This window comes from Zootoca vivipara, chromosome 4 (genome assembly GCF_965207765.1).
Source record: "Zootoca vivipara chromosome 4, rZooViv2.hap1.1, whole genome shotgun sequence".
Lineage (NCBI taxonomy): Eukaryota > Metazoa > Chordata > Lepidosauria > Squamata > Lacertidae > Zootoca > Zootoca vivipara.
The window spans coordinates 81,207,586-81,233,977 of NC_142587.1; the positions used below are offsets into that span (position 1 = coordinate 81,207,586).

Sequence of the window (26,392 nt, forward strand, 5' to 3'; positions counted from 1 at the left end):
CCTGACAGCAGAGGGACATGGCAAAGGGATGGTATCCACAATATACAAAATACTGCTCCAAAATCCTACAACTCCCCTTGACGCAATTAAAGAACAATGGGAGCACAACGTAGGCTATGAAATTAACCCTACCCAATGGATTAGAATGTTGTCTAAACCTCCCTTTAAGTCCATATCAGCCAAAAAGAAGGGAACTTACTCTGAAACTCACCTACAGGTGGTACTTAACATCATGGAAACTGGCGCTGATACACCCAGGAACCTCACTAAGATGTTGGAGAGGCTGCACCTCCACAGGCACATACCTCCACATGTGGTGGGAATGCCCTACAATCCAACCCTTCTGGACAGCAGTCCTACAAGAGAGATGCAAAATAACTTAACAGGTATTAGAACTCACCCCAGAACTGGTCCTACTGAGCATCTTTAAAGTTCATTATGACCACTCACATAATACAGAGCTTATAACCCACCTTCTCTCAGCTGCCAGAAGCCTCATAGCCAGACAATGGAGAGACCTGTCAGTAGTTAACATGGACCAATGGTATCAAATTGTATGGGAAATGGCCTTACTAGAAAAGCTAACCAATAAACTGAAACTGACACGGGGACAAATAGAAGAGGATGCCTTCACCCCAGTATGGATCCCCTTTATCACATACACAGCCCAACAAGACGACAGGAGTCCACCGACAGCATATGAATCAATCTGGCTTACCTGATCCAACAAGCCCCCCCCCCTGCAAACAAACCCCACTGCAGACAACCAACCACACCTTGCCCCCAATACCTCTCACTACCAATGAAATGTAATAAATGAATAGAAAGAGAACCTACCCAGTTGACGCTGACACAAAACCCCACATGTACACTACATAAAAGAATGTCTCACTATCCCACCCCTCCTCTCCTCTTCTTCCTCAACCTTATACAGTAGTACCTCCGTTTACGTAACCCTCTGATTACATAAACTTCGGGATGCGAAAGCAGCAAACCTGGAAGTATTTGACTGGGTTTTGCCGCGCACACATGCGCAGAAGCAGTCCTCTGGTTGTGAAAACCTTGGGATCCGGCTGGACCTCCGGAATGGATCCCCTCCACAACCAGAGGTACCACTGTACCGTACTTTACTCAGCACTAATGTCTCACAACAAATGTAACTGATTCGTAAGAAAGACTGTACAACCTAAAAAGAGAGACAAGGCATGTACTTTTGTAAACCAAGAAAGTCTTTAGGAAAAAGAAAAAGAAATGATGAGTGTGATCTTTAATGCTTGAAAATTGTGTGTGGACCATTCATTTCACATGTTACCAGATTCCTTAATGAAAGGCACTGGATTAATGTGAAAGCTCCAGCACATGTGACGAATGTATATAAAGGCTTTGCACTCAAGGTACCTGTGCAGAGAATTTTACAGTTTGTGTATGGTAAATAGCACTGAGAAAGAAGCTATCTGTTAAAAATGCTTTGGTATGAAAAACAAGATAGTAAATGGAAATATATATCACTTTCATTTTAGCTGCAGAAAATAATTGGGACGCAAGATGAGCTTAAAACAGCTTTAGGAGACGAAACACTATCTCAGGTAGGTCTTCAGAGAGTGTGATTTTCTTTCTAGCAGGTTGTTCTGGCACTAATGCACTGTTATCTTTTAAACATTATTCCTTTCACAGCTTGTAGCTGATTGCATCTGATGCTTCATTAAATGAAAGTACCTGATCAGTTGACCTTGCTTTTTGCATGTTCTGTACTAAAATAATTCCAATTGAAAAAGAATTCATTTATTTAATATGTAGTCACATAATTTTTGAATTCATAATAAAGGGAGACTTTTAGTATTATACTTAGCTGACTTGATCAAAGAACAATAAATGCACTTCCAGGTCAGTTTGCGACCCCTACTTCTCAAGTTAAAATTAATCTTTCAGATCTTCAACCCCACATCCAAGACCACCTCTGCCATATATTTAAAAATCAGAATACAAATAAATATTTTTCTGGCTCTTATATGGACAAATAAAAATCTTAAGACTATAGAGGAGAAGCCCAGTTTAATTGACTATTTTTTGAGAATTTAAGGTAAATTCCAAAGGAAAGATTTGGTTTTTTAAATCATTAATAGTCTTGGACATCATGATCTAAGCTTTAATCATAGCTTAGGACAATTTGATTTATGGAAGAAATGCAAGACCTATTGATGGAAACATCTAGATTAAATTTTAAAAATAAATGGTCTTAACTGTTGCTATTTTACTGTGTATTATATGCTGTTTTATATGTCATGTTGGAAGCTATCCTATGAATACTACATAACAAAGTCTGGTCTAAAAGAAATAAAATTAAAAGATAAATGGAATGGTGGGGCTAATGTTTGATGGCTAGAATACTTTCAAGTCATATTCAAGTATACCTGAGTGAAGGAAAGCAATGGAATTTGAAATAATAATGAACAACAAACCTTTATTGTCCACACTTCTATTACAACACAAATGAGAAATGGAACAGGTAAAAGAATTTGATTCATTTGGCTCAAGGCAATGGTTTGTATCCAGTGCTGTCTGTTCATGAGTGGAATGGACTTCTGCTCCTCTCCTTGCTGCCCCCATGTGCTCACAAAAACTGCTGCAGGACATAGGAGCCAAATCCTAGGGTCCAAGGTCTCTTCAGCATCCCCAATATATTTGAGGGGGCCAAGGGCTCCCCAAAGTTGATGAACATTGGCATTTGAATGGTATGCGTGCACTGCGACTTGTGATTGATTACATGGAGCGGGGCTTACCTGCCCCTCCCCATATTTTATTCATATTGGTACCCCTGCTCCAAATCTCTGGAGCAGATTTGGGGAGCATGCAATGGGGGGGGGGAGATGAAGGAAGGAAGGACCATTGCTCAAGTGGCACTCACACAACCGGACCTACTATTGAAATATCAGTTTGAAAATATCTATGATAATTAAGCAGTTTTCCTCAAATGCTGATATTTGGGAGAATTTATTTAAAGTAGTCACAAATTGGTATATTACAGCTTTAAAGTGTCATAAAATAAATGATATAACTCACCAAGGGTTTGGGACCCATCGGGTACCCTCACCTTGTTTGTTGGTCAGTCGAAGCCATTCCCAGGGTGTGGCTGCTATTGCATGCTAACAGTTTCCAGGAGCACAATATGTCCCCCGCCAGAGGTACTGCCCTTCTCCTAACACCCCATAAAATTATGCCTTGGTAATGAAACAATCTCATTATATAAGAGTGCAGGAGAACAGACAAAAACTAAATAACTACACTACTAATTGGTCAACATTTATCACCTGCAAATCAGACGCTACATATTTCGGTTTGCAATATTGTTTTTTAATTTTAGGAAGTTTATTTTCCTATATCCCCTGCAAAAGATTGTTTTCTTTCTAGTTTGGATAATCTTGTTGTGTTTTTTTCCCCTCAAGTACTATGTTAACGTAAGAAACATAGTGTCAGTATTCTATAATTAATGATTTATGAAGTTACATTATTGTTAGGTTTGCATAAATATGTAAGTTTTTGTTGGTATTTAAAAATGTGCAGTATTTCTATTTAGTTTTTATTTTTAAGAATACAGTAAAATACATACTGAACAATTTTTGGGTGGCTTAGAGATGGCTCATGTTACTTCATTTAGTGAAAAGTGTCATGGAACAAATGAAGAGTGCTACCTGAACTATAAAATGTGTTGTCATGTGTGCAGCAAGCATGAAATACACTGTACTAATGCAACTAGTTGATTATACTGAAAGCTAAATAACCATTAGTATTTAATCTTCTGAATAGATGGCTGTCTTTCATCTTGCCTCTTCAGCAGAGTAAAATACACACTGGCTATTTAGATGTCACAAGAACATTACGTTGAAATCCCCATATACTCCACATTGCTTAGTGTGTTGTTGTGTTCAAAGAAATGCGACTTAGGCTAAGTGGTGAAAGAAACACATAATCTAAAAATATTGTCTTTTGTGGCTGTGGCTTTAGCCTTTCAAAGGGATGGAATAGCTGAACTATGTGAAATACATTATTTGTTTCCTACAGGCCTTTTTTCCATAAGGAAAAATTCAGTTATATAGCATTTGTAGAATTATTTAACCATTAATGGGAAATGTAGATCTTGAGTCAATGCAGAGCTTTAACACAAGAGGTATTCTGACAAAGTACTGATGTGCATTTTTTCAGGAGCCAGAATCAGAAGACCCTGATATTAATACCATGTTGCTGGTCCACTTCTTTGGAAGAGGAGGAAAAAAGAAGCTTCATTACTGTGAATTTCACAGGTAGCGCTGAAAAAAGATAGTAATTAACGCTTCGGTTGTCATCTTGGTTTGCTCTGTGTTGTGAGTTTTTCAGATCAATCTGTATATTAGATACTACAATTCACTGTTTTGGCTTGTCTTAGTATTTTATCTCAAAGAGATCCAAATAACTTTTCATATTTAGTAGCACACTAATCCACTTTCCATTACTTTCCATTACTAATCCACTTTCCATTACTTTCAATGGGAAAGTTCACTTCAGGCTAAGTACGCTTCAGGTTAAGTACAGACTTCCGGAACCAATTGTGTTTGTAAACTGAAGTACCACTGTATATACAACCTTAGATGAACAACAACACATGACATATTACGCCATGTCATGATTTATTTAACAGAAAGAAAGCCAAAATGGAGAAGCCATATCATACTCCTTATGATTCAGTATCTTATAGAACCACCTTTAGCAGCAGTAACTTGAAGTAATCATTTTCTGTATGACTTTATCAGTCTCTCAGATCCTTGTGGAGGAATTGTGGCCCACTCTTCTTTATGATGTTGCTTCAGTTCATTGAGGTTTGCTGGCATTTGTTCATGTGCAGCATTTCAGTTGGGTTGACGTCTGGACTTTGCCTGGGCCATTGCAGCACCTTGATTCTGTCCTTTTTCAGCCATTCTGTTGTAGATTTGTTGTTGTAGATTGTCCTGATGCATGACCCAATTTTGGCCAAGCTTCAGCTCTCGGGCAGGTGGCCTCCCATTTGGCTCTAGATCCAGGATCATGGTTTGCTTCACTCCAGACAAACCAAGACCTGTCGTCAAGGTTTGTTCTTGGCATATTGCTCATGGTTTTTTTGGGGGGGGGCGGGGACTACAAACTTGGGTAGCGTGGCAGCATGACAACTGGGAGAAAAGTGGAGTGGCTGTGATTTTTACCTTAGTTGTGTGGCAGGAGCTGCACAGTCATTTCCCCCATACTGGAAATGACACTCTTTTCTTTTGCACTTGAAATTGTGTTCCCATAATATTAGGTTTCAAGCAGCAAATCTGAAATTAAAATACCATATCTTTCAAAAGAAATGTAATAAATTCCCTCTTTGATTCTTCAAATCATTTTGAAGCCATACTTATCTGTTTTGCTATCAAAACAGGAAGTATATTCATTTCGGATTTCTAGCTACCCAACTCTGTATTTACTAACACATTACTACTCTTGACAGATCACTTTTGCGCTTAGCATGGCTGTGCCTATGTAAATTTGCATAACACTTCTAGGGAACTCAAAAGCTGGTTCACTGCTTTGCAGTGTTGTAGATAGTCCCAATAAAGATATTACCCTCCAGCTAACTTGGGGTTTCCGCCCCCCTCCCCAACAGACCAGCATGGTTTCCTGCAATTTGTCTCCTCTCAGCCAAACCAAGAATGGAGAGGTGTTTCAAATGCTGTGCAAAACATTTCCTTCCACTGATTTCAGGTGCACACTAACCTTCAAATAAACAAGGCTTTGAAGTTCTTAAACATATTGAGAATTCTGTTGAGTTAGCACTCCCTCTGCTCCCTTTCCTTTAGATACAGTAGGGCTTGTTAACAAAGCAAAGGCCAGAGTGCACCCGTAAAAGCTTGTTTGCATTTATAGTGCGAACTGGAATGTCTCAGGTAATTAGATAAAATCCTGCATTGACCCAATGAGGCATAACACTGATAATACTGTGTACCTACTACATTCAGCAAATGTAGGTTTAAGACCTTTGCCTACCACACAGATAGAAGCCTGTAATCAAAATTGGACTCCCACATCTTGCTCTTAAAGCTGTTGGGTAAGTGTTGGGTTTAATACAGTTAATTTTTCAACAGTGGCATTTATTTTTCATGCACTTGGAATGTGTCTCCTTATCACACTACCCGTATAGACCCACTCCATCTGCATTGTGACCTGACAGTAAAGTTTGTTTTAATGCATAGGAAGGTGAATGAAAGGATCAGTGTCTTTTTTTAAAAAAAAAAATAAGCGCTGTGGAGATATCACTTTTCATATTATTTTATTTGCAAGTAACTCAAGCACATCATTTCTGTGTTTCTATTGTTCGGGGAAAATGTGATTTCTATCTGATGGCTTTTCACAACATTTCTACCTCACATGGGAAGCCATTGTTGGCTTTCTGATCAAAGTGCCATGATGTTTTTACAAGAGATGACTGATGAGCTGTACAGACATAGATCATTGTCAAAGGCAGGGGGGGAAATGATGGTAAATGCTTTTATCATTTTCCAAGTTCTTGTTAGAAAGGCTTTCCATTGATCAGTGGAGTAGCTAGAGAAAGCAGGAGTGATTACATTTGATTAGGCTGCTTCAGATATAGTTACCTGTGTAATTTACATTCCTTAAAATTGGGGCGGGGGCTCATTCATAAAGCTTAATGGTGTTTACCTATGATTAGTAGGTGGGTTCCCCCCCCCCAAAAAAAAAGAAAGAAAGCAGAAGCAAAACTTTGGTTTTATTATTTATTCTCTCACTTCCCAGAGTGATTTGTTGTTGCTTTGCAACACTTAGCTCAAGGCTGGTGTGCTTTGTTTCCTGCCTTGCAGAATCCACTTTTTAAATTAAGCCACATGGCAAGTTCCTTCTGTGTATTGAGTGTGGTTCCCCCCTCCCTCACTCTCCATACCATTCCTGTTTTTCTTTTTAACCATTTACAGTGGCAAATTGCTCAATCTGCATGTTTAACATCCACACACCAGTGGTATTTATTATCTGTCAAACTAGCTTCATGTTGGTTTGAGTCTTCATAGTGGGACCTTAGTCCATTTGCTTGCTGAGTTCAGGGCCAGGTCTAACTGGCAGGGAATTGATAAGAGATTATTGAGAGTTATTGTTCCAGAGTTATTGTTCCAGCTTTTGGTCAGAATTAACTAGCACAGCCGACATTCTCCTCTGAAGTCTCTGAATACTTATTTTTAAATACTGCACTTCTGTGCAGATTTTGTCTTCCTCCTTGTTAGTATTATTCAGATAGTACAAAAGGATTCAAAAACTTTCTTTATGAATTAGCTGGTTCTTGCACTTCCGCAACAGCTGCAGCAGAGGCGTGCCAGAAACGTAGCTGGGGCTTTTAAATAATTTTTTAAAACACGTCTTTCCATTCCGTAATTCCTGGTGGAAGAATCAACACACCCACTTGAAAGGCTCCAGAGACTGCCAAGCAAACCGTATTCTGTAGCTGATAATTGTCTTCGTGATTTAAAATGTGTACCGTATTTTTTTAATTTAAAAAAATTGTCCCAAACCTTTGTAAACTTTGGCTTTCAACAATGCAAGTCTTTTGGGGTGGGGTCTATGGAAGTGGAGTTAGAAGCACTAGGTCGGATCCAGGCCCAGTTAGTTGAACTTGGTTTGTATTCTGACTAATCCTCTCCAAACAGAATGGCTCCTTTTCTCAAAAGTTGAGCAGAGGATCTCAGGAATGACACAACATTTTTGGCTGAGCTCCCAAACCCTCTGCTCTGCCTCATATGCAGCTCCAGATTGTCTCTCCCACACTCCAGAGCAATCTTTTCAATATTCAATTTCAAGAGGGAAGGGTAAAAGTTATCTCCTCCCCTTATCCTTCTAGACCAGTGATGGCCAAACTCGGCCCTCTAGCTGTTTTGGGACTACAATTCCCATCATCCCTGAGCACTGGTCCTGTTAGCTAGGGATGATGGGAGTTGTAGTCCCAAAGCAGCTGGAGGGTCAAGTTTGGCCATCACTGTTCTAGACTATGGATGGTTGCATCTTCAGGCAGACCAGACCCTAATCTCCACCACCCCACGCAGGCCAACTTTAACCAGTGGGCGGGACCACCCACCTGCCAATCACCTGGTGTCATTGTGACATCAAGTGACTGAAACCCCAAATAAGTCACTGTAACTGCCAGTCAACTGATTGGCGGTTACAAGAAGCCCTTTTGATGCCCCTGCAAGTTGGTGCATGGGCAAGAGATTCCCCACCCCTGCTGTGGATCTTAAAAATGTGTTCAAAGAGCTGGCAGAGTTTTAATTCCAATGACAAAGGTGACATATTTTAGGTGACATTATTCTTATGTTCTCTTTATTTATCGGGATGAGGAAAGGCAAAGGTTTTGATCAGTTTTCCTACAGATAAGGTCTTCCTTCTCTTCTCCCCCTGCCCCGCCTTAGTAACATAGAGAAATAAATAAGATTTCCCCCACCCAATGAATATTTGGATCCCATCAGTTGTCAAGGAAAAAAACAACTCTCTGACTTTTAGAAGACATCTGAAGGCAGCCCTGTTTAGAAAAGTTTTTAATGTCTGATGTTTTATCGCTTTATTATTATTATTATTATTATTATTATTATTATTATTATTATTATCATTAATTCTGTTGGAAGTTGCCCAGAGTGGCTGGGGAAACCCAGCCAGATGGGTGGGGTATAAATTATTATTATTATTATTATTATTATTATTATTCATTACTGTTACATAAAGTTATTTTTTGTAACGTTCTTAAATACGTGTGGACCACTTTATATCAAAGTAAAGGATTTTTGAGGCAGAGCACTTGGGTAATAATTGTTACAGTTATTTGTGCCTAATCAATCATTATTCCTTATTAAGACTATTGGAGCACCTTTCGTTCCGCTATTCTGTTTGTTTACAGCTTTCCTCAAATACTCTCAATTTTAAAGCTATGTGAGTCTTTTTGTTGTTCCATTTTCTGTCTAGTTGGCTGCTGATACAAGTTTTATGCCACTTCCATGTTTAAATATCCTTTCCCACTCAGGTAAAAGTTATGCATATGTGTAGCAGCACTTTTTCTCAGCACACAGCCTGCTGCTACAACATTCATAAACATGGATTTAGAGTGTTCCCTACTGGTAGAACTGCTAAAAGACAACATGACAAAATTGGAAAGGTTAAAACTACATTATTGGAAGTATATCTTTTTCTCACAATGAGCATCTTAAATCATCTCAGCTTACTGAGTTATGGAAGTTCCTGTCATTGAAACCTGGAAGCCAACAATTTGTGTTTTGTGTTTTCTACCTGATTAGTTTTTGGAAAATTAAGGTGAGACATTTTCACAGCATAATAGCTGTGAGAGAAAACAGTGAACCTCAAGGCGATCCTGCTTATGTGCAGTGTTTGAGTTCCTTATAAACGTGAGAGCATTATCTTTACTATAATAAATGGTTCGTATTCTCTGCTTATGAAAGGAATTAAGTTGCAACTATTGTTTGTTAGATTTATGCAGGATTTACAAGCAGAGGTACAAGAGATGGAATTCATCCAATTTTCCAAAGGTCTAGCCTTCATGAGAAAAGAGGATTTTGTAGAGTGGTTGCTGTATTTTACTGAGCAAGAGAACAATGAAATTTACTGGCAAAATGTGAAGGAAAGGATCCAAGCAGGAGAGGTTTGTATGGAGTTTCTAAACCTGAATGGCTTTTTCTGGTGTAATTGAATAACATTCTTCCTAAATCTAAAGTATAGCAAAGGCATTCATTTTTACTTGACTTGTGTTGTTGTTCCAATCTTTACCATCTTTAATTCTTAATTTTTTATTACATTTATATGTCACCTTTCCACCAAGGAGTTCAATGGTGTTAATGCTTCTCAGTTTCCCCATTTTATCCTTGCAAAAACCCTGGGACGTAGGCTAGGTTTAGAAACAGTGAGTGGCCCAAGGTCACCCAGTGAGCTTCATGGCTATGTAGAGACTCGATCCCTGGTCTCCCAAGTCTTATTCCAGCACTCTAACCATTACACCACAACTTTATAATAATATTAAATGCCTTAAGAAAATGCTCAGTTTTGAATCACTCACCTAAAAATAAATATTCGGTATTTCAGAGTATCAGTTTGGAGGAATTTAAGACTTTCTGCCAGTTTACAAACCGCCTAGAAGATTTTTCAATTGCCTTGAAAATGTTCACGGTAGCCAGCCGCCCTGTTAAACGAGGTAAGAAGTACATAATTTTGCACATCAGAATGTTAAGCAAGAAAATGCACTTTGCAAGTGACTTCTGAAAATGTGTGCTATAGACCTGTGTCGTGTGGTGTTTTCTCCTTTTATAAAAAGGATTCTGAGTCCCTCTCAGTTCCTTGCTACTTGTTTTGGACAACCAGTTGAAGATAACAGATCACTATTTACTGGTGGTTGGGAGAAGCAGCAGTAGGATTTTTTCCTGGCATTTACTCCTCCTCTGTCAGCTGGGAGATGCTACACCTCATCATCAGCCACGACTGCTGCCTGCCCTGGCAACTGAAAGATGGCAGCTTGTTGTCTTCTTCCAGTCTTCAAGACAAGAAGTAGTGATTAGATCCCATTAAGAAGCTGAAAAATTAATATTAAGGACTTCGAATGCAATGTTTTGATAGTTTATTTGATCACATAATTCAAATTATGTTTGTGTATAGGAGTTCATCAGTCTAAGGAAGGATGGGGTAAAGGAAAAAAGAAAGACAGAGACAGGTGAGCTTTGACCCGCAGAAGCTCTGGGGGCAGAAGTGAGAGAGAGAGAGAAGAGGCTTCCCTCGCAAACCGCGCAGGCTACTTTATTAGACAATGGAAATACATCACAGGATTCAAAAGAACCAATAAGATTCATCCAGGTACATCCCAGGAAACTCCCACTAAGTTCCCATGTGGATTCCACATGGGCAGAGTGAAGTAACAAAGAAGTCTTCAAAGTAAGCAATAAACATAAACAAACTTCCCCAGGTCCTAATCTTCAAAGTCATGCATATGAAAGAGGTGGTAAAAAGGTAAAGGGGCCCCTGACCATTAGGTCCAGTCGTGACCGACTCTGGGGTTGCGCGCTCATCTCGCATGATTGGCCGAGGGAGCCGGCGTATAGCTTCCAGGTCATGTGGCCAGCATGACAAAGCCGCTTCTGGCAAACCAAAGCAGCACATGGAAACGCCGTTTACCTTCCCGCTGTAGCGGTTCCTATTTATCTACTTGCATTTTGACATGCTTTCGAACTGCTAGGTTGGCAGGAGCTGGGACCAAGCAACGGGAGCTCACCCCGTCACAGGGATTCGAACCGCCGACCTTCTGGTCAGCAAGCCCTAGGCTCAGTGGTTTAACCACAGCGCCACCTGGGTCCCTATGAAAGAGGTAGTAGATTAAGGTAAAGGGTAAAGGGACCCCTGACCATTAGGTCCAGTCGTGACCGACTCTGGGGTTGCGGCGCTCATCTCGCATTATTGGTCAAGGTAGCCGGCGTATAGCTTCCTGGTCATGTGGCCAGCATGACAAAGCCGCTTCTGGAGAACCAGAGCAGCACACGGAAATGCCGTTTACCTTCCCACTTGAAGTGGTACCTATTTATCTACTTGCACTTTGACATGCTTTTGAACTGCTAGGTTGGCAGGAGCCAGGACCAAGCAACGGGAGCTCACCCTGTTGCGGGGATTCGAACCGCCGACCTTCTGATTGGCAAGCCCTAGGCTCAGTGGTTTAACCCACAGCACCACCCGCGTCCCATCCTGATATGAGCCTGCCTTTTGTCAAGAATGTTAGACACCTATCTTCTCTTCGAGAACTCAGCACATCAGCATAATTACCTCAAAGAGAAAATCTCCTATCTAGGTATCAAAGAGAAACTCTTAACAGCCAATTGTAAATGCCAATTGTGAACTAAGACAGCATCTGGCTTTAGCAGACCTAAGAACAGACGTGCTTGCTTGCCTAGGAGTAATGGAGAATTAAAACAGCCAATGCAGCCCCTGTAATATTGTATCAGAAATCATATTATTAGATACAGGTAAGTAGCTGTGTTCATCTGATGTAGTCAAAACAAAATAAAAAAATTCCTTCCAGTAGCACCTTAGAGACCAACTAAGTTTCTCATTGGTATGAGCTTTCGTGTGCATGCACACTTCTTCAGATACACTGAAACAGAAGTCACCAGACCCTTCTTTAGTGGGGGGGGGAGGTATTACTCAGAAGGGTGGTGGGAATGGGTGATTGGCTGATAGGTGTGGTAAACCTGTTGACGACTGATAACGACTGCATTTGGTCTTACAGGAAAAAGCAAGGGGTGAGATGGCTAAAGATAGCTTTATCATGTATAATGAGATAAGAATCCAATGTCTTTATTCAGACCAGGTCTCTCCATGGTTTTAAGTTTGGTAATAAGTTGCAGTTCAGCAACTTCTCTTTCCAGTCTATTTCTGAAATTCTTTTGTAATAAGACAGCTACTTTGAGATCTTGTAAAGAATGTCCTGGGAGATTGACATATTATTAGACTGATCCAGCCAGGAGTACCCTACTCAACCGAACTTAAGTCCAGGAATATCCTACTCAGCTGACACAGCTGATCAGATTAGTTCTATGATTTCTCATATCAATTTTCCAAGACGCTACATTTGTGCACTCAGAAGGAATAGTTTATTTGTTAAATTTATAGATCTTTCAACTATTCAGTTCCATAAATTTATCTATAATCTCCCTAGTTATTTTACCTTTTAATGGTAATGTATGGTGTGTTGTGCTGTTATTAGCCGAGTTCAAGAGAGCTGTGAAAGCTGTTACAGGACAGGAACTCTCAGAAAATGTTTTGGACACCATCTTCAAGATCTTTGATTTGGATGGAGACAATTGCCTCAGCCATGCAGAATTCCTTGGAGTCCTAAAAAACAGGATGCATCGAGGCTTAAGGGTAATGAAGCCTTATTCCTAAAATAGAATGTTTAATGGAGTAACTGTTTTTAATCAGTCAAAGTGCCAGCATATAGACCATATAATCCTAGTGGGAGCAGTTTGTGAAAATAGGTAATTGTGGAAATTTTACAGGGCTACTGCTTTTAAGGTGGAATTAAAAACAAAGAGTTTTCTTATTAAGATGAACTTTTGATGGAACAGTTAGCTAGCCTATTAAGTTGTTTGCTTCTGGTGTATGCTCATTAGACTTCACTGAACATCCAGTTGATGAAGGGAGGCACAAACCATGTACAAACCAAGCCAGTGTGGTGTAGTGGTTAGGAGCGGTAGACTCGTAATCTGGGGAACCGGGTTCGTGTCTCCGCTCCTACACATGCAGCTGCTGGGTGACCTTGGGCTAGTCACACTTCTGTGAAGTCTCTCATCCCCACTCACCTCACAGAGTGTTTGTTGTGGGGGAGGAGGGGAAAGGAGATTGTTAGCCGCTTTGAGACTCCTTCGGGTAGTGATAAAGCGGGATATCAAATCCAAACTACTACTACTACTCCTCCTTCTTCTTCTTCTTCTTCTTCTTCTTCTTCTTCTTCTTCTTCTTCTTCTTCTTCTTCTTCTTCTTCTTCTTCTTCTTCTTCTTCCATACCAACATGCTTGTACTGAGAATTTGGGAAAGTGTAGGGCCTAGAATTTCATCAACCACAATTCCTTCTGCTGCTACAAGAGACTTGTATAAAATGCATCTACCAGATTAACCACTATCATTCAGTGCTAGCACAAGCAGAGACCAAGAGTGAAAAAGCGCTCCATGCCAGAGACTCTAGTACAGTGTTTCTCAACCTTTTTTGGGCCACGGCACACTTGTTCTGTGAAAAAAATCACGCGGCACACCACCATTAAAAAAGTTTAAAAAATTAACTCTGTGCCGCCCTATATTGACTATAATTATGACTGTAAGAAACACTTGCCAATTGCTGTGTTGGTTGCAATCTCCTGTAATAAGGCTTCACAAGCCGCTGATTTCTCTGCCAGCACGTGCTCCTCGCCGAAGAGGCCGCTCACTCCCTGACAGAGTGACAGTTTGGATGCTGGCTGGACAAAAGAGGCTCTTCTCTTTGCACCTATGGAGTCCCTGTGCGATTTTTATGCGTTACAAAATGCATCGTTTCATTTCCACGTGGCTCCGCTCCTCCCGTCGAACCCGGCTGGGCCGTCCTGAGGTTGCGGTGCATGTTGGGATACTGGGGGTTCTGCTGCTTTTTCCTCTCTGGGGGGTCTGGGCTGAGGTTGCGGCTGCAGAAATGGTGAGTAGGGGAGGGGGAGCGCTCGGCGGCTTTCAATTGGGTGCGGAAGACCATAGACAACTAAGTCAAAGGGACGCTCGAGGAGGAACCATAGAGATAAAAGAGAGAGCGGAGAGTGGTGGTGGTGCGGGCGGGGCAGGCAGGCGGGTTATGACAGGAATCGCCGCCATCTTGTGAAGGGCGCGCTCAAACGCAGCCATGCTGAGAAGGTTCTCCGCACATAGGTACGGTAGTTCTGCAAATCGCCCTTCTCGTCGCCGCACGTCGCGGCACACCAGCCAGCGTCTCGCGGCACAGTAGTGTGCCGCGGAACAGCGGTTGAGAAACGCTGCTCTAGTAAGCCAAAAGCTCAGATTAGTAACACCCAGATGGCTCAACAATAAGGTGTGACAGACCCCACAGGAGAAGACCGAAATATGCCCATCTGCTTTGTGAGGAGAACTTTTTCCTAGCTTCAGAGAGGTCTCTCTCTTAGACCCTAAAATTTAAACCCACACATACAGTGAAAACCTATCAGGCGAACTCATAACCAGATTGAAATCTACCCAGCATAACATGATGTAGAATAACTAAGTTGTTGTTAAATTTGTATACTTCCCTTCATCTGTAGATCTCAGGGAGGTTCACAGCATAAAAATACAAGATAAAAAGAACAGAATATCCCCAGAACAGGGGATGAGAGAAAGTTTCATTGCACAAGATCAAATATTTACATTGATGGGATGAGTTAGTTGGCTACTGTCCTTAAATAATTGTGTTAGGGATTTTATCCCCAACTCCATGGAAGTTAGCAGCCAAGTTTCTAATGGCCATAATGGATCAAGGTTAATGGGGCAAGTCTAAATAACTTAATACATCATATTCAATCGTCTACTTATTTGCTGTCCTTTATGTACTGCTTCTGTGAGTGTACTCAAAGTGTGATACAAATGAAAAAGGGGATTGGGGAGGAACGTGGAAATAAGCAGATGAAGTATTCTTGTTCCTAGCTGCTCATAATGATTAAGTGGAATGGCCACTCCAGAGACAGCTCTTGGTGGGGAAGGACCAAATGTCATTGGGTTTCATCCAAGTCATTGCCTTGCCTCTCTATCTGGTATAGCCAACTAAAAAGAAAAAGAAACTTAAATGCAGTGTGGTAATTAATGATGTTGTTTTTTATTTTATTTTTTAAACCAAACAAACAGGTGCCTAAGCAGCAAGGAGTTCCAGGTTACTGGAAATGTGTGAAAAGGGAGAGCATTAAAGGAGCAAAAGAAGTCTGGAAACAAACCGGGAAAAGTCCCTTCTAGAAAAAAGCATCATTTTACAACTATAAATGTCTGGGTTTGCTTTTTGTGTATGTTTGTTTACATAATGGCTATATTCGATACAAGAGAATATCTTTATACAATTTAGTATTGAACAAATTTATTTTCTCATTATAATTCTACAGTATTTATCAGTATAATCAACATTGATGGGGGACTATTACAATTTCTAGATTTCATAAGGTGTTTTAATTCCCAATAGTACTGAAGCTCTAAAAAATGGATACTATCAAAATCCCTGAATTGATCAGTCTGCCTGGAATTTAGTAGAAATGTTTCATTTTGCAAATGTTTCATAAGAAAAGCACGTCCCGTTAACAGGGCTGAAAGACTTAAAAGGATATCCTGTGACCAGAAAGAAGAAAAGCCCGAAACCTACAACTCCAGTATGAATTTTATAAAGCAACAATCATTTTAAAACGACAATCCTCAGTTGCCTCACAGATTTCACTAGTTCTGAACAATTACTGGACTGAAACTTTGTATATTCCTGTATATTTTTCTTCTAATTTATACAAATATATTTTTGACTATTCTGTTTGCAGTATGCTTTGCATCTCTCACTCCAGCCTGGAAATAGGAACATGTTTACATAAACTGGAAGATTGTAAATGGTGTGAATTTGTATAGACAAAATGTTGCATGCAGTCAATAAATGGGTGGAAAATAAAGTGTCTTTTGGTAGATATAAATGAAATAGTTTCTGGCCATCCTTGACACTGAGCTTGGCAATTACTTTTTCTCTATGGGCTTGCTATGTCCGTAGTGGTTCAGCTTTGCAGAGCAATGAGCATCTTGATTATTTCAGGAGAAAAGAGATTGAAATTGGGAGGGGGGAGTTAACCAGACCTCTAACTTTAGTATAAATAGAAATGGGAGGGAAGTTAACTTGAATACAAATAAGAAACTGTGCAATGCCAATCTGTAATTTAGACACCAGCAGCCTCTGAGCCGAATCCAGTCTGCTGGGGACAGGGCTGTTGCGATGTTTGAGGCAAGGATCTCTCTAACCCCCACCACTGTGGGGTCTCCCCCTCGCCTGGAAATGAAGGCGGGGGTGGCTGCAGCCACTTCATTCGCTGCTTTGAGCACCCGGCTGATTGCAGCTCCCCCATCCCTCCTGCCGCCTTCCCTGATAGTCTGGCCTGACGGTGGGTGGAGATGGAGAGCAGTGCTGAGCTCGCCACTTAGCAGAGAAGTGCTGTTTCTGTTGATTACTTCTGTTGATTACTTAGGTTACACAGTTTTTAAAACCAATAAAGCATGCAGTTATAGATATGGATATAGATATAGGTAAGTGCTGGGCGAAGGAGCCACCAGCATCTTCATTCATCCAGAAGAGCAAGGCATTCTAGTGTAATAAAGACACGCATTCTAGTGTAATAAAGTCGTGGCAACAGGACTTGCTGGCAGAGTCCTAGCCTCTTATGCCATCCTTGTAATGGCCTTCATGGAAAAATACTGTGTTGAAAGTAAAAGGCAGTGTTTCTGTGCTGGAGAGGAGAGGGCTAGAAATTATGGGTGGGTGGGTGCCTAGACTGACCATATCCAATGCTGGCATGTGGTCCTCAGACTATAAAGGGTTGGCCACCCCTGTAATAAATTCAGCAAACATAATTGTGTCTGTTATTTGTTATTTGCTGTCGTACTTTCCTAGTGGAAATGATTGACACAGTGCTGTGTATATTTATAGCACAGTAATTTATTCACGGGGGGGGGGGGGAGAAATGCCTGAATGGCCACTATCATTGTCTCTGCCGCCACCCATTCTGTCTCTACTTCAACGTACAATAACTCCCTGCCACCCAAAATCCTCTATTAGCAGTGCACCACTCCAGATTCTTTTGGAGCTATGCAGCCTTGGAATAGCGATTGCTGTCATCTGCTGCACCCATATAGCACAGTTCCCATGCCTAATTAAGATAATTAGACTCCAGCCTGTTCTTTCGTGTGGTTCGTTAAGGACAGCTCATGGTTCACAAAGTCCTGTTGCCTGTTTTCTCCGGAAATGATTCAAAAATTCAGTACGTTGGGTGGTCACGTGTCCTGTTTCACAGAGAAGATCTCAAGTCCAGTTGAAAGATAAAGAACCATAAGAAAGGAGAGCAGATGCTTTGAAGTTGCCCATCAACCGTTAGGGCAATTAGGACATTTCCTCTTTGCAGCGGATGGAGCAGCCACAAAGGTCACCTCACAGCCTTTCCCCAGTAAGACCTTTCTGTTTAAATTTTAATCATTATTTATATGTTTGCATCAACACCTATAAATTAGCATATGCAGAAATCTACATTTTTCTTTTGTCCCCACACCCTTCTTTTTGTGATTTTCTTTATGCATCAGTGGCTATCCATGGGGCGTACCTGTTTTTAAGTATGTTTGCAGCTTTGTTTGGGAAATAAAATACCACCACTATCCCACAAGGTGGAGCCCTTAGGTTTTCTAATACTCCCTCTCCAGAGTCAACATTCAAAGACTAATTTGATGGTTTCTAAAATGGGAGAGAAAATGTCCATGTTTAATATGCTCATAGAATCATAAGAGTTGGAAGGGACCCCATGGGTCCTCTGGTCCAACCCCCTGAATTCAGGAATCTCAGCTAAATCATACGTGACAGATGGCCATCCAACCTCTGCTTAAAAACCTCCATGAATATCTAAATCTAGACTGTGGGTACAATCCAGAGAAAGCTAAGCCTTGATCAAGGGCATTTAAGGAGGCTTTCAAAATGCATATAATTTATTTCAATGTTCTTGATAATTTTATGATAAATGCTCTTTATCACACCTTGTGGCTTTTTAATGTTATGTATAATGCAGTTCTCATCGAGTTTGGTGGCTTTTTGGCACTGCAGCATTATATTAATAAACGTTTGTATATGTTTAAGTCATTAAGTAATAAGAAGTAATAAGGGTCAAGACATTGTAAATATAAGATCTAGAGAGAGAGAGAGAGAGAGAGAGAGAGAGAGAGAGAGAGAGAGAGAGAGAGAGAGGGTGGCGCTGTGGGTTAAACCACAGAATCTAGGGCTTGCTGATCAGAAGGTCGGCGGTTCAAATCCCTGCAATGGGGTGAGCTCCCGTTGCTCGGTCCCAGTTCCTGCCCACCTAGCAGTTCGAAAGCACATCAAAGTGCAAGTAGATAAATAGGGACCGCTCCGGCGGGAAGGTAAACGGCGTTTCCGTGCACTGCTCTGGTTCGCCAGAAGCAGCTTTGTCATGCTGGCCACATGACCTGGAAGCTGTCTTTATAGGTAAAGGGGGCCCCTGACCATCAGGTCACACACACACACACACGACTCTAGATCAGTGATAGAGAACCTCTGGTTTGTGACTTATTTAGAGCCCACTAGAGTCCTACTTTGGCTTATGAGGCCATCTTCCCCAACCATACTCACCAGCCCCACACCTGTGTCATCATATGACAGGTATGGAGCAAGTAAAGACACAGCAGCAAAGAGCAAACAGGAGTTTAAAGCCCACCCTCAACAGTTTCTTGACAAGCAGGGCTTACTGACCAGTGCTGACAGCAAGCCCCTTGAAGTTCATTGGCAAGTGCACACCGGATTAAAGCTGCCCCTGCAAACCAACATTTCCCCACTGTGGGCCAGCTTTACAGACAGATTTGCTGGTCCGCAGCTTGAAGAAACAGTTTGATTCCAAACGATACTGACAAACCGGCAAAGCAGGGCTTGCTGTCAGTACCAATCAGCTGACAAGCAAGTCCCACCTGACATCATAATGTCAAGTGATTGAGAGGTGGCCACTTTTTAAAAAATGGCCCATGCAGGGGAGGGTAGTTATTGACCTGGCCCTTAGGCTGTAAAAGGCTTCCCAGACTGCCATAAACTCAATCTTCAAAGAGGTCATCTTGCCACCATTGGAGAGCTGCTGCTAAACCTTGGATAGTTGCTGCCAACTAGTGTAAATGGTGTTGCTTGGTATAAGGAACTTTTGTATTCGTAAGGGATTTCTGGAGCCATAACTCGAGACCAAAGAGCAATCTGGGCCAGAGGGAAAACCAGAAGACAGACTAGAAACACAAGGCACATCAATGCTCCAGTAGACCTTATTACGCAAACAAAGCTCCACTGAGACAGGAAGCCCTCCCATACTCCTTACTGCCCAGGAGCCTAGGTTGGGTCAGTTAGATAAATTTTTAACTAAGGCCTGTAATGACTCAGAGCTCACACGAGGCAATGATCAGCACTGGAGCAGTGGTGAGAAGTTTCTGACCGTATGAACAGTGATCAAGATCTGGGTGTTTTCCCAAAAATAATAGAGCTGATCATTTAAACTGTTTTGTTTAAACTCAAAGAGTTTTTATATGTTTTTATAAAGTTTGTTAATCGCTTTGGTGACTCATTAATTTCATTTGTATTTTTGTATTTATATTGTATTATATTGGTTTGGTTAAATTGGAAACTGCTTCGTGGATTTTATTTGCTTGGGAAAAGTAGGGTAGAATGCTTTAAATAAGTCAGAGATCCAGAGAGATGAAATGCTGTTCTTGCTGTTCTAGCCATGAGCACATAAGAACTGAAGGAGCTATGAGCTTAATCAACTTTCCAAAATATGCTTCTGCACACACAGCAAACTCCTCTAGAAGCAACCTGGTTTTCCTCACACTAGGTATCTGCTCAAAGGTCTCCTTGCACAAAATAAATAGCTGTCATGTATGCAGAGGAGGAACTTTGGACTCTGGCCAAATACAAGTACATTTCACTAGAAAAGCTCACATTGATTCTAGCGAGTAGCACAGAAAACCAATGAAGTGAAGTTGATAGGGTCTATCACCTGGGACTTCAGTATGTGGGTCAAAATCCTCACTGAATGCAGAAATACTGGAACGGAATATGTACAGGACAGAATACAACATTTCGTTCCAGTATGAGCTCAACCTCAGCACCCTTTTTCAAGTGGAACATGGGAAATGTTAACACCATCGGAGAACCCATTACTGTATCTGCCTTGAGGTTTTGAGATACAGGAACAAGTTGGTGTGCATGTTCAAGATGGCAGTGTGTGCTTCAAGAATGAACATCAATACTTCTGTTGAAAGACACACAAGAAACACACACACACAACCACTGGCAGTGTGATATCTGCCATGAAAACTGAGACACTAGAATTAAAACAGGTGTGCATATTCAGTAAACAGGTCTACAGCAAATAGGTTCCACTCTTGAAAATAGGAACCCACTAAGTATATCGAGTGAGGGATGAAACTAGGATATCCTAGCCCTCCAAGGGAAATACAACTTTGATGGACAAAGCAATAGTTAATTGGAACATGGGAAACTGCCCTATAATGAGTCATTACACTGACTGGTTGCGCCTCTCCAGGGTTTTAGACATTCCCAGCCTACCTGGAGATGCTAGGATTGAACCTGGGACCTTCTGCATGCAAGGTGGATAATCTACCCCTTAAATGCTTTATACTATTCCACATTAAATCATCTGGCCGAGAAAGCTTTATTACCATTTTCAATTCTATAGTTTGTTCCTATGTCTACTTATGAATGTGGCAAACGTTTGTTGATACATGTAGTACAGGGAAGCCAAAGTATCAAGCGAGTTCTGTATTTCTGTCCTAGAAGGATTGATATCAGCCAGGTAAAGTGATTTATAAAATTTGTTAAATTGTGTCTAAATGCTTTTCGGCATTATAAGGATCTGCCCCTCCTAGCATCATGGATCAGAGTAATATTCTTGGACTTCTGCTGTTTCAAGCAGAAATCTGGGAGTTTCCTGGTCCGTTTGCTTTCCTGGTGCTTAATGTTTATTATAAATCGGATGTTGCAAATCTGGTTCTACATTATAGCCAATGAGTTTCCAAACTAAATAGTTCAGATTCGTTGTCTTTTCATTTATACGAGGTGTGCATAATGATTCTCTGTCAAAAAAGCCTTACATGCATTTGTATATCTGCTCTCAGATACCTAATCTGCATTAAAGCTGGGTTAAGCACCAGAGAGGCCTCTTTTTCTCGAGACTGCAATGGTAACCTTCAACACGACAGGCCAACAGTTATTGTGAATTGTAAAAATTGATTAGGCACTTTAAAAAATAAGTGTGGCCTAAAACGTCTGTGGTATAGTAGAGAATAAATATTTAGTCACATTCTGTTGGATGGTGCCTACTCCAAAGGCCCATGAGATCCAAAATTGCTTTAGCTGCCCGCCACAGCACCAAACAAGTGGCATATTTCTAAGATAAGAGTTGGATATAGGCAAACTGCTGATGTGCTATAAACTTGAATATACCTACCCACCTCAGCTAAAAATAAAGGGCTGTGTGTGTGTGTGCAAAGCAGTTGTAGGGAACATTTTAAGCTTGAGGGTCACATTGCCCACGAGCAACCTTGTGGGAGCTACATGCCAGTAGCGGGCAAAGCAATATAATATTGGGGGTCAAGGGAGGCATAAGTCAAAACATCTGGAGGGCCCCAGCTGTTAAAAGCCATTGGTCTTCAACTGGTAGGTCAGGATCTCCTATCAGGCCACAGCCTGATCCAAGGTAGGTCACAACAGGAGTGCTTCCACCATATAATATATGGTAAAAGATTAAGAAAAGGGTCCCCAAACACACGTTTGGGTTAAAGATGGGTCTCTGGGTCTGAAAAGGTTGAAGACAACTGCTCTAAGCCAATGGTTCTCACATTTATTTTATATCAGACTGGAAACTGTAGGGGGTCTTGACGGAATACTTAATAAACTATTTCTGGTCTACAAGCCAAAGCACATACCTAACTCTTATTTTAGTAACATAATCTTGCCTTTCTGATGTTGTAAGAGCAGCATTTGACGCAGTACCTCATAACTGGCTATGGACCAGACCGGTTTGCTAGGGTACCGATACTAATCTTTTGAACTGCATTAGGAATTTGTATACCGACACGACCTTGAAAGATAAGATAGGAGAGCCAATTGCCAACTATCAGCTAGGACCCCAGTCCCAAAGGGAGTCCATCAAAGATCTATTTCAATCCCTTCACTGCTTAATTTATATTTTGAACAGGGCTTCAGCTTCTTTGAAGATGAGACCACTTCTTTCCACTAAGGTTGGCCAATACGTTGTGCCATCTTATGATACACAGAGGATGCTATTCTAATTTCTGATATGCAAATGGTGTGTATACGCTACCAGGTGATTGTTTTTTATTACATTATTCACATTTTTGTACTCAAGTGCCTCAAAGCAATTTACACCTTAAAATAAAATAATAAAGACTTTAAAGTCAGATAAAAATGGCAACAAAGATGAAAATACCCATCCAACAATATATTTTAAAGGAAGAAGTCCTATCCACCTCACCTCAAGGCGGAATACAACAAAGGCCACTGACTTAACTATCCTTGCAACTAAAAAATATAAACCTGGGGGTATAAAAATGTTTTTGCCTTGTGCCAAAAATCAGGCGGTTGTGGCACCAGGCATGCTTCCCTGGGGAAAGCATTCCACAAATGTGGAACCACCACTGAAAAGGCCCATTCTCCTGTCGTCAAACTCTGCAACTCTGTCTTATTCCTAGGGTGAATATTTTTAGCAGAAGTGAAGACTCTTACACATACCATAATTTATTTGTTTTTTTGCTGCAGTGTGAAATGTATATGAAAGTACAATGGAAATGTATTCTACCATTATTGTTAAAGTTCAGAAGTGAATCATGAGAAATAGATTTACTGTTCAGTCAGAGCAAGTATGTCACATGCAGAACTTGTTAAATTCATTGCAGCAGATTTGAAAAAGCGCTTGAAATTTAATAGGCGTAGATGTGGATGTGCAAGTGAATTTATGTGTGGTGTCTAACTGTAACAAGAATAAAGTAGTCTAATCCATTATGCTCATTTGTATTTTATTTCTCTCTGTAACCATTATCTTTTAACGTGCATGAGCTTATTCTTTGAATTAATGCTCAATATGAAACTAAGTAGTAAGAAGACTTTATGGAGAATTTTAGCTGCCTGCTAAAAGTACATAAAATGTAAAACCAAACTGAACTTCCAGTGTGATGGGTGTGCAAAGCCCTGTGAAGGAAAGCATAAGTCTGTCAGGTTCAGCCTCACCTGATTCAGCAGTCATCCTGCTTTTGAATTTGGATGAGGGTAGCAAGCGATGAAAATTCATTAACCACAGCTAGGAGAAAAAGAAAACATTGGGTTCTTTCTACCTTAGCTGGCATTGTCAAAATCAGTACAGGGTGTGTGTGTGTGTGTGAATGTGTGAAAATCACAGGTCCTAGGCAGGGGCCTGTTAGCCTCTTTTGACAATTTGGCCCTCAATCTCAAACCAATTTTAAGAACACTCAACTCTCATCCTCTTCATTGCCCTCTCACTCTTGGAGGGGGGCTGAGGGGCGAGCTCCATAGCATGGAGAAGAGAACATCTGAATAGAACAGCCATGGGTTCTGGGTGTGTGGAATAAAGTGCCTAGGGCCAAACATGGGCACTATTGACTATTCCACGATCTTTCCGCGGGACCACTTGAATGGAGCTAGTGGGCCATAGCTTGAATAACCTTTCAGACTTCATTGACAGGTGAATGATAAATTCTGTCAAGCTTGGATAGCTAGGATCTTTTATTTCAGACGCACCCACAAAATGAAAGACTTGGGAGTCAGGGTTGTCCCCTTGAATCATAGCTGCCAAGTTATCCCTTTTTTACAGGGATTTGCCCTTATGCTGAATAGGCTTCCTCGCGAGAAAAGGGAAAACTTGGCAGCTATGCCTTGAATGAAATATTTTTTGGGGGGTAGGTAAGCCCCTTCACGCACAATTGATCACATGATGCGATGCTCAAATACCATCTGAATGGCAATGCCCACCAACTTGGGAGGGGGGAGGCCCCTTCAAACATTTTATTGGGGGTGGGGGCGAAGGGACCTCATCCCCTACGCTTGGGGCGAAGCGTTCGCTGAAGCGCAAATTCATGACCAGCGAGGCTCGAAACCTCCCTTCCCCACCCCCATCTTGTGACCACTAAGCCAGAGGGGTTGTTGGGGTGTGTGGTGTACGTGTGCACTAATGCCTCTTCCGACGACCCGGAAGAACGGTGGGCTTCCCTGGGCTGCGAAGGAGGACTGCAGAGCCGAGGGCGGGAGCGCTTTTTCCGCGGAGCCCTCCGCGCAGCAGGCAAGGGCAGGGCTGCCTCGCCCCCCACCCCACCCCACCCCACCCCCCGTGACCTTGACAAGAAGCGGAGGTCTCGGGAAGCTGAGGCGGCCTTTTTGCGCGAGGGGAGACGAAAGCGGCCGAGGAGGTGCAAAGGAAGCCTGTTCGGGAAGCGAGCGAGGGAGGCGTGAGGCGTCCGCCGTCCGCCTCAGGAGCCCTGCGTCTCCTTCCCTCGCCGCGCCGCGCCGCCCTCTCCCTCTTCTTCCCTGTCGGGATTTTGTTCCGTGAGGGTAGCGAAGGCGCCTCTTCTTCCCGCCCTCCCGAGTCGCAGCGCAGAGGAGGCCGGTCGGCCCTGCCCCCTTAGCTAGCAGGCAGGCAGGCAGGCAGGCAGAGGAGGCTTCGCCGCAGCGGAGAGCCGAGAGGCGGTTCCTGGCGGTGGGAGCAGCAGCGAGAGCAGCGGCGGCGGCGGCGCAGATGGCTCCTGCGGGCGGCGGCGGCGGAGGCTCGACGGCGGGGAAGATGGCGCCGTCGCACGTCCTCAAGTGCTGCCAGAAGGTGCTGGCGTGGGTGCCCGTGGTCTTCATCGCCCTGGTTGTGGCCTGGTCCTATTACGCCTACGTGGTGGAGCTGTGCTTGTGTGAGTATAAGCGGGCTGGGCGGGCTCAGGAAAGGCGCTTCCTGGGATGCCCCTGAAACCGCCGCTGTCATGTGGGTTTGGCGGCGGGGTGAGTTTCGGGTGGAGGCCCTCTTCTCCTCCTCCATCCTAGCAGCACCACCACAAAAAATAAACATTAAGTCCATTAAACGTTAATGGTGGCAAGGCAAATCTTGTGATTCCTCCTTCCCCAAATCAACCACCGCCTCCCTCGTTACTTCCTCCCTGCTGAACAGCAGCCCAGCCCCAGCAGCAGCGGTTATTCGTGGCTAAAGGGTATTGGGGAGACCTGTTGCCTCTTTTTCACCCTGGTATCTGGCACTGCCACATGCACAGGGTCTGTCCTGGGTGGTCTGCTGCGTTTATGAATCTGGAAAGAGGTAGCAGCAAACACCACACACTCGCGCGCGCTCTCTCTCTGCACTTCGGGTTGTTAAAGTGGATTAGAGGCTCCCCTTCAAGGCTTGGCGCTGAAGGGAGCCGAAGGAGGAAATCCACCCTTTTGCAGCTCTGATTGTGAGTGCAACAGGGTATTTCTAGGACGGAGCAGTGCTATTCCATTCACGTTTCCTTGAAAGCACCTTTGTGTTCATATTGTAGTCTAAATAAGCCCCTCTTTGGTGTCAAACATCAGAAGTGTGCATAGGGTGGAAGCCTGAACAAGCCCATATCTCGAGTGTTAAAATCTTGGACGCTTTAGGTTTTGTGGGACTTGCTGTTTAACTGATGTGTGTTTGTTAGTAGGCAAATGCTGGTGTTACTGAACATTGCGCTATGCTAAAATCCTTGGGTTTTCACTCTTCCCTGTAAGTTTTTGCTTCAGTTTTAATTCATTTGAGGCTGCCATTAACCATGACCCCTATGTTGTTTTGGTTGATGCTAAAATGCTCTTGCACAAAATTTTAGAGCTTGCGGACAGGAACAGCAGTCCTTTAGCACTCCTGCAGTGCTTCATTGTGCTTCTTTTGTCATTGCTCCTTTGAAAGCATACATTGAACAAGGTTCCTGGTGAGATAGTCTGGGAAGGGTCTAATAATTGACCCTTACGGGGTGGTAGGGTAGTTTAGCATAAGAC

At 42.2% G+C, this 26,392-nt stretch overlaps 2 protein-coding genes across 4 annotated transcripts in view; both read left to right on the forward strand.

Annotated features, from left to right (window-relative positions):
* Nucleotides 1-16,244, forward strand: part of MICU2 (mitochondrial calcium uptake 2) — a 74,611-nt gene extending 58,367 nt beyond the window's left edge. For all 3 annotated transcript variants that reach the window (XM_035114701.3, XM_088668284.1, XM_088668283.1), the window contains exons 7-12: nt 1,521-1,586; nt 4,201-4,298; nt 9,517-9,688; nt 10,126-10,234; nt 12,785-12,942; nt 15,430-16,244. In XM_035114701.3, the coding sequence (XP_034970592.3) occupies nt 1,521-1,586; nt 4,201-4,298; nt 9,517-9,688; nt 10,126-10,234; nt 12,785-12,942; nt 15,430-15,534 (708 nt within the window). In that variant the 3' untranslated portion in view covers nt 15,535-16,244. The remainder of the gene's footprint in view (nt 1-1,520; nt 1,587-4,200; nt 4,299-9,516; nt 9,689-10,125; nt 10,235-12,784; nt 12,943-15,429) is intronic.
* Nucleotides 16,245-23,485: 7,241 nt separating this feature from the next.
* Nucleotides 23,486-26,392, forward strand: part of ZDHHC20 (zDHHC palmitoyltransferase 20) — a 37,912-nt gene continuing 35,005 nt past the window's right edge. The window contains exon 1 of the mRNA XM_035115097.3: nt 23,486-25,299. Coding sequence (XP_034970988.2) covers nt 25,137-25,299 — 163 coding nt within the window. The 5' untranslated portion in view covers nt 23,486-25,136. The remainder of the gene's footprint in view (nt 25,300-26,392) is intronic.